Source organism: Platichthys flesus, chromosome 8 (assembly GCF_949316205.1).
Source record: "Platichthys flesus chromosome 8, fPlaFle2.1, whole genome shotgun sequence".
NCBI classification, from domain to species: Eukaryota; Metazoa; Chordata; class Actinopteri; order Pleuronectiformes; family Pleuronectidae; genus Platichthys; species Platichthys flesus.
In genome coordinates, this window is record NC_084952.1 from 13,252,451 (window position 1) to 13,260,950 (window position 8,500).

General features: G+C 43.7%; 1 protein-coding gene across 1 annotated transcript in view; it reads right to left on the reverse strand.

Moving 5' to 3' along the window:
• tsc22d3 (TSC22 domain family, member 3) overlaps nucleotides 1-8,038 on the reverse strand; it is a 35,075-nt gene extending 27,037 nt beyond the window's left edge. Inside the window, exon 1 of the mRNA XM_062393342.1 lies at nucleotides 7,218-8,038. Coding sequence (XP_062249326.1) covers nucleotides 7,218-7,561 — 344 coding nt within the window. The 5' untranslated portion in view covers nucleotides 7,562-8,038. The remainder of the gene's footprint in view (nucleotides 1-7,217) is intronic.
• Between the last annotated feature and the right edge of the window lie 462 nt (nucleotides 8,039-8,500).

The window sequence follows — 8,500 nt, forward strand, 5'->3', positions numbered from 1 at the left end:
GACTATTTTCTGTCATCAGGTGCATATGATCATCTCAAAATAAGGAAGTACCCGTGTTCTTTAATATGTCGGCCTGTGCAAAGGTGTACTTCACTGCATGGTATGTTTGACATGAAGTTGTTGGACGAGTGAACTTGTAACCACTCTGTGATGATAAAGACTGAACACAGGTAATTGTATCAGCTGCGGTACAGGGTGTGTCTGTAGACCTCTGTCTACTGGAGTCGGTGGAAATAATGGCATTCATTGTGTGCGTCTATGTTTGTGAGTTTGTCAGTTAAATGTGTGTCATTGCGAGCTAAAAGTATGCACCATCAACCGCTTGGACATTAGAGACGGTTGAGCCAATAGAGGAGCTCTAAAAGGGACCACATACAGGGACTTTCATGCACATCTACACACACACACACACACGTAGCACTTGCACACAGACCATTGAAATGAGTCTCCAGGCAATCTTCGGGCACAGCACCAAGGGCAACCCATTCACACGGTGACAACACAACAAGTCAGTAACTCAAGAGGTCTATTAAAAAGCCGTTATTGTCCATCCCTCTTTAAATTGGTCCCACAGGGATGAGAATCAGGCACATGACTCATTCGTGATGCAAAATCACCAAATCTGTACCAGCACGTTTTAGAAAACCCAATGTTTTTTCAACACTGTTAATTAATCTCTCGCTCTCCGACTGTCACTTCTCAACACTGAGGTGTTCGAAGTCTGGCCGTTGAGGAATCCCATAAAAACAGCCGTAAAAGAAACACTTTTCATGGCTTTTTACATCTTCCCACAGCCAAACGATCACTTCCTTTAGCCGCACAAAGACAACTGCCGTCCACCTATATCTTAGAGTCCGACTACAAGTGTCAACAGTGCACTATTTTTGCCAGCTCCTGTCTATGTGTTGTCTTTGCGCCTCCCTCCTGTCTGGCTGTTAGACTACCTCTGACTCTCTCTCTCCCTCCCTCTGGCCTGACATTGCTCAGAGCTCGCCTCCGTGCCCTTTGTTTGTCAGGGATTGGCTCGGTAAGACTCGCCTGGACATGGATCTGTTCCCTCAACCGACATCCTTCCCCTCGCCTTCTCCCAACTAATCCCCCGACCTTTGTTTACATCCCCCTGCCACCTGCAATCCGTGTAGTTATGTAACTTTCCTCAAACTTCTTCAGGACACGTAATATTTTCTTTTGACAAGAGACACGCAATGAAATGTAATTGGAAACAGGTTCTGTGGTCAGCAGGGATGTGTCTAACATTTTCAAAGCTTTAATGTGGGGCAGACAACTGGGAGAGACCACCACAGCAAAAGTATCAAACTCAGCATATGTGTTTCACCTCATAATGATTGTGTTGTATTTATAAAGGACTCAAGATCGCACTTTTCTCTCCTGTGAATTTCTTTGTAGCAGTGGAAGGGATAAGACATTTGAATTTCAGCACTTGTTGCATTAGTCAGATTCAATCTGATCCCAGTGCATGCTACAGCCTGCAACAGCCTTCTTATAAAAACAAAGACACAATACTGCTTTAATTGTGCTGTATGTTTGTGATATGCTGTTTTTTTCCCCATTCTTTAGAACTGGCCCGGAAAATCTTACAGAGGTTAAATAATACAGAGGAAACAGTGTTTAGTTGTCTTTATCCTATATCTTTACATTCCTGACTGATTTATCTGCTTCTATTGTTACAGAATGTGATCTGTATAAGTCAGTATACACCCAGGGTTGGTGGTGGGAGGAACAGCCAGATGTTATTTACCCACAGTTTTTGCAAGTCCAGATGTGACTGAGCACCTTTGTTTGTCCTCTCTCCCTCCCACATCCAGAGACAGGGTGCACCATTCTCTCTGAGTGAGTCCTCCCTGTGTGAGGACTCACTCAGAGAGACATTCTCTTCTGTTGTCTGAAGAGAATGTGTGGGTGTGTTGCCTTTGTGATGAGTATGCTATGCAAATCCAAGCCGTCAGTGTCTGGGCAGGTAGGACTGCTCTGCTTTGACTGATAGATCATGTTTCAGGTGCATCAGACATGTAAATTAACTTAACCGATCAATCTCCAGGAATATTCAATGTATTTTATTATAAGGTATTATTCTGTGCTGCAGATAATTTGTCCACTGTCATGCACTGATGCTTAAATGTGAAACAGAATTTGTTTTAGAGCCGACACTGGGTCTTTTCAGTCCCGGCGAAGCCTTCGTTGATTTATCAGGCGCTGATGACCTCCTCCAGAAGAAAACACTGATAAGCGAGCCAACATGGATAATCAATTACAGGCATATTGCTGACCCTGTTGTTTTCGCTGATTATACAACTGCTCATATGCGTAGGAACCAAGCAAAATCATTGCAGCAATCTTCTATAGATCCCGTTTAATGCAACGTCTTCAGCCCTACATTGGGTCAACGTGAGTGGTCACTTAATGTGCATTTACAGATCTGGTAGTATAGACAGGGATTAATACTGATACAGAACCAAACTACTTTTGTGGACAGAGGTCATGTTCGAAATGAAAACACAGTTTTGTGGATGTAGGACTAATCTGACTTTGAATCCTTCCCTGAGTTAGAAAAAAACTCCATTGATAGTCACAGTTTTAAGGATAATTAAATATACATTTGTGTGGATTTCCGGATGTTATAGATGATCTGTTTTTATATTGAGCTATTTAGTCTTGATGACCACTCGAAACACCTTTTTCTATAAGACGCAATCCGATGTTCAGTATTTAACCCAGGGACATTTTGTACAACGTGGCAGAGACACTTTCCATAACCTTTCCACACTTGATCACTGAACATAGGTCTCCACTCAGAAACAACATGGGCATATAGTGGCAAAGCTACTTTGCGGTTTACACTTGGATCACAAATTTAGAAACCAGTGGGGTCTCTGACACAGCTGGAGTCTGTCTCCACTCAATCATGGGAGGGCCGAGGTCATGCTCAGTAGTTAACTGGGCCATAGCCAAAGGCCAGTGGTCATCCCATTCCAAAGTCCGACCTTTAACATTGTTTTGAAGCCCATGGTTGCCAGAGCAGAATTTTCAGAAGGACAAACATTCAAGTCGGAGCCGCAAATTAGCCTTAGTCTAAGAGCAAATTTTTCTTTGGAAGAGAATGACTTTAGCTTTTAACATAAAGACAAAGAAAACATCCTGCAAACCAATCGATTTCATCCATTCAAAATATAAATGTTTCGATTGTTCAGGACATGTGTCTTTTTCTTGTTTCTTATTCCAACTATACCTTTTGATACATTCAGCTTTTTCTAAATGTTGGGAATTTTATAATTGGTGTCTGCGGGGTGCTTCGAGAGTTGGTCCATCATAGGAGGACCTGGTGACATCATCACTTTCATTTGATCTTGGCAGTGTGTCAACATCACTTCTTTCATTTGACTAACTCAGCATTGACAGTATGTTCAGCAGTGATCGCATTATCTAGTATTGGCACTTTAAAAGATGGGTCATCATGGTCTTATCTATAAAAGTGGAGTTCTGTCAGATGAAGGGTGCAAACTCCTGCTCAGCTCGGTCCCGTCTTTGACACTTTGTTACATCTTCTTTGCCGCCGCGGGCCTTGATGTTCTTTCTCTTTTGGGTTTTGACTGACCGACTGGTCACAGACATGAAGTCTTGTGATAAATGTGAACGTGTCATCGCTGCAGGCTCCCCGCTCTTGACCACGCCATGTGCTGAGTGGCTGCCTGGGGTAAAGGTGTGTCACAGTGCCTCTCTGGTTCCAGCCAAGTGTCGCCAACTCTAAGCCTCACAGGAAATCAGCACATTTCCCTCTGGTCTTATCCTGTGGATCCCATCCCTCTCGGCTCCCTGGCTCTACCTCAAACAGGACGAATTCTCCTCTCAGCACATTTCTGTGGCCCTTGAATCATTTACATAACACGTTCGCTGCCACTGCTTCATACTGATGGATACTGAGTGTCAAATGAGAGTGATGGCTTCTGGGTAGAATGACCACCCATGTTGAGGTCACAGTAAATAAGTGCGGCAGGGCTTTCATCAGAAGCTGGGCCCTTCTGAAGTGAGCACTTGAAAAATGCATGAACCTCTGCACTCCTCAGCTCAGCAAGGCAGCTTTCTCGTCCCAACTGCCGGGATCAGACTTTGAGTACACGTTTGAATGAATGAGTGCATTTGTGTTTCTGCTGGAAAATCCCACATGGCAACACAAACCAATGTTTTAATCCTGCGAGAAAGCCCCTGCATGGAAGCCACATGATCGGTGTGTGTGACTCCCCCTCTGAAGAAGGGAAGGTTCAGGAACAAAGTGTTCTGGCTAAAGACTTTGTTTGTCAGGCAAACAGTTGGCACAGACAGGTGCGCCGCCCCTCCGGCCAATGGCACGAGTGAGCACATTGACTCTGAGCCAGAAACGGCAGAAATATTGGCACTTATAACATTATCTTCCTCACCCCTGTGACATGTGAGCTCTGTGACTAATTCAATCATCTACACTGGAGATAGTTTTTCACATAAACAGACAAGATGAAAACTTTGTACACTGAATTGTTTGCTGATAAAATCATTTAAAGAATATTCTACAAAACTGTACAATCCTCAAACCCTTGGTTACTGAAGAAGAACTGAATCAGAGCAGTTCAGAAAAGCTTCCAGCAAAGCCCGGCCAGCGGTCATTAATAAAGGTAGGACAGTGTAATCACCGAATGCAGGGAATAATAAATCCTCTTAGCACATCCAATAAGTTTGAGAACAATTCGTATGCACTAAAAGAAAAGTTTAGTTTGAGAAGCTCTATTCGTTCAAAGGTCGTGCCAGTTGGAGCTGGCAGTCCTGAACTCAGAGTTCCTTCACCTGTTGTTCTTCATCCAACAGAATCATAACGACACGCCCTCGCTATCATAAATAAATCAGGAACAGATTGTTCCTTCGTTGAATAATGCAGCTCCGATCAGCAAGCACAATATCAGCTGAAACGCTGTCAAATTAATGAGCCTTGAAACAGCTGTTGTGTAACTTCAACAGACGGAAAAATAAAGAGAGTGTGTGGACGCTCTGCAAATGTCTCAGGCCGTTTGTCAGGTGTTAAAACAATAAAAAAAAAAAAACCTGTTGCTCTTTCCATCCATCTGAGAGTTTGGCACGGATTCACTTTTTTTCACATACAAAAGTCACCAAATCAAGTTAAACCATCACGTGTTCTGCACCATAAATGTGTTTACTCCTATTGACTGCAATCAAGCAGAAGCTAACAATACATAGGGCGATAAGAATTGTCTTAAATAGCCCGTAGCACGTAACAAGTTAATACGGGTTAAAATTTAACTTACTTGGCAATTCTTGGGTAGCCTGAGTGTGATAACTTGCTGATAATATGTCTTAGCCAGAGAACATTATGATATGATATCATCAGCAAATAACTGAATCCTTGATAACAAGCGCCATATACATGTTTACTACAGGTACATTTTATCACGGTAGACATTATCTGTCGAGGAGGGAAAGTAGTTTAACATGTGATGTGTTAATTCATGTCACTCAGAATAAAAAATATTCTCAAGCATCAGTACCAGGGGAGGACTTCTGTTGGTAAGTTTTTTAAGTTTTTAAGTTGATATGCTGTCATTCAATTATTTTATATTATTCAAACATAGTTTCACGGTATTTTCTTTTTTCTAATTATTTAACTTCAAATATAATATGACAAGAGCTTAGTTGTACAGCTTTATACAGAGTCAGTTTGGGAATAGACACCAGTCAGTTGATTTGAATGTACAGTGACTTCAATAAAACAGCCTGTTGACAACAAAGTAATGTACGTTTGAGGCCAAAGGTCAATTTTTATCAAGATTCCTTTGGTACACCATATAAAACCTTTATTGCCTGATTATCAGACCCATGTTATCCTACATGTCATATGTACAGTATGTCTGACACACATGTTAATGTTATGACCCTTTAACACATATCTCTGTTTTATGGATTCAGGTAACTACAGCTCCAGAATATATGACATTCAAAGGTGGCCTCAATAACAGTTTTGTGTTGTTGCTGGGCTATCTGACGTTTTCCCGGGAACATCTCCACATTTTACTGCTCCGATAACCGCACACACGCCATGTGAAATGACAGCTTCCCCGCTGGCTCGGGTTCAGGAGTTCAGCGACGGTCAGAAACTGTTGCCGACTGCAAGGGTGGTAACTGTTAATTTGAGGGCTGAAGTCATTTGACGGCAGCTGCCAAACAAACCATCACAGTGCCAACAGCTTTGTAGCAGGATATTCTCTTCCTCGCAATACAGTGCGAAGTGAGCTGCCAAACACCAATTTAGAAACACTGTTTGGTGGAGGCTGAGAGGGAGTCGGGCCAGTTTTAATTGACCTCTAACGATAAAAGTTATTTTTAATTGAAACAATATGACAAGAACCTGCTGTTTTGGATTAAGGTTTGTTCTTGTTTACCTCTGTTCTCTGGCATGTTTTTCCACTATTGTGTTGTTTTGAAGTAAATACCCTTTGATAATGTTTCACTTCTACTTTGAAATGGAATTTAGGAACAACATCTCTTTCTAAGAGTTAAAAATACGTCTTGCAGCTATTAGTCATCGTTGAAGTGATTTGCCTCGCTCAAAGGAAAACACTTTATAATGTTGCTAGAGTTCCGCAAATGGACATATCGCGTCTTGTCGCGTTATGTAACGTGTAAGATGTGCTGCGTGACAGACATGGATGTTGGAGACACTGTTAGCAGCATAAATGTTTTTGCATCGTGGTTTGTTTTGGATGCACATTCCAACTACTTTTTATTTGAAATATTAGTAAGAAAAACACAAAGTATACCTGAGTAAATTAAACAAAACCTGACCCGATCTATGTTTACATCAAATGGTGTGTAGAGGTTATAGATGTGCTTTTTACATAGAAATATCGGTAAGCCTCTTTCTGGCCTCTACTGAATCCATATCAGTAAAAACTTATGTCAGCCTTTTTAGAGGAAGGGCTAATCCAAGAAACCAGATGAGTCACCGAAACCGTCTGCTTCATTGAAGCAAAATATCAGCAAAAGGATGCTCAATATGTGCAGTTCCATAAGAGGTGAGATGGATTTAGAACTGAATGTCCCAAGCAGAAGTTCAGGCTAACTTTCAGCTGATACATACTAAACACAGACCTTCTAAATTCGGTTGCTGCCTTATCAGATGAGCCTGTACCCATCAGATAAGAGAACACCAGACGTACCTGTGAAAGAAGAGCAGTATGGACAGCATGGTCTGGTCAATGTTGCTGTTGCAGATCCCCTCGTTGAAAAGGAAGCATGGGTCCCTAACCACCGACTCCAGGGAGTCCTGCCTCATGATGTTGTTCAGCTTGTCTGTGTTCAGGTTCTGGTACACCAGCTGGTTGCGGAGCTGGCGGAAGTGACTGACACTGGGGCTTGTTGGGCTTCCAGGCAGGGCCCCCTTGGTGCCCTGGAGGCCCTGAGCCGGACCGCCGGACATGGAGTCATCGCAGCCGTTGGCCAGGTCCAGGCAGCAACTGCAGCAGTCCAGGCCAATGGGCGAGAGGCAGTCATCCTCTGACATCTTGGAGGACAGGTGGATGGAAGGGAAGGACGTCCAGGTGCAGGAGGCTAGACTCTGGATGACACAGACTGAGGTGATTGTGAAAAAAGGAAGTGAAAGTCACTGTCAGTATCAGGCTGTGCTCTTCAGCTCGGGCAAGGAGAGGCTGGCAGGCAGCCTGGGCCGGTTAACAGAGATCTGTCCTTTCCCCTCTTCACGCCCTGGAGGGCTAAATGCAGGTTGAGTTCCTCCCTGAGAAGTGCAGTCACGCTGGGCCACTCTGCCGGCTTCTATCCCTGAGTTTCCCCTCCTGTGGCTCTGCTGCGTTTAGCCTTTTGTCCTGGTCTGACGCTGCTGCAAGTGTTGCTACTGTGGCAGGAGAAAAAGTGAACGCCCCACGCACACACACACACACACAGAGACACACACACACACTCACTCACACCGTTTCAGCAGGAGTGCGCTTGAAAGCAAAACCCAGAAGCTGCTTACTGCTTATCACTTTTTTTCCTCCTGCACTTTTTTTTCTTTGGTTGGCGTGCATAGAGACGGAGGGAGGGAGTAAACAGGGACAGGGACAGAGGGAGGGAGCTGAGGGTGGGGAAACCATGTGATTGGTAAGAAAGCATTGTTGGCTCGCGTACCGGGCCCTCCTCTTTCGCTTTTCAGCTAAGCAGTGCAGGCATTAGAGGGAGGGAAATACAGAGGGCGAGAGAGAAGCATCCGAGCATGCTTAAAACATGTGTACTTCTGTCAGCTCCACCCTGCCGGCCTGACAGCACAAGGAGTGGGCGGCTACTGCAACACACAAGGCAACCATGTCTGTCGCGACGATTTGAGAAGGGATGAAAATGAAAACAATATTTCCAGGAGATGTTCAAGTTCAACGAAAACAGTTTTGAATCAATCGTTTCCTGCCTTTGTTTATTGAGGAAGTAGCAGTCGTCACACAAATCTCAA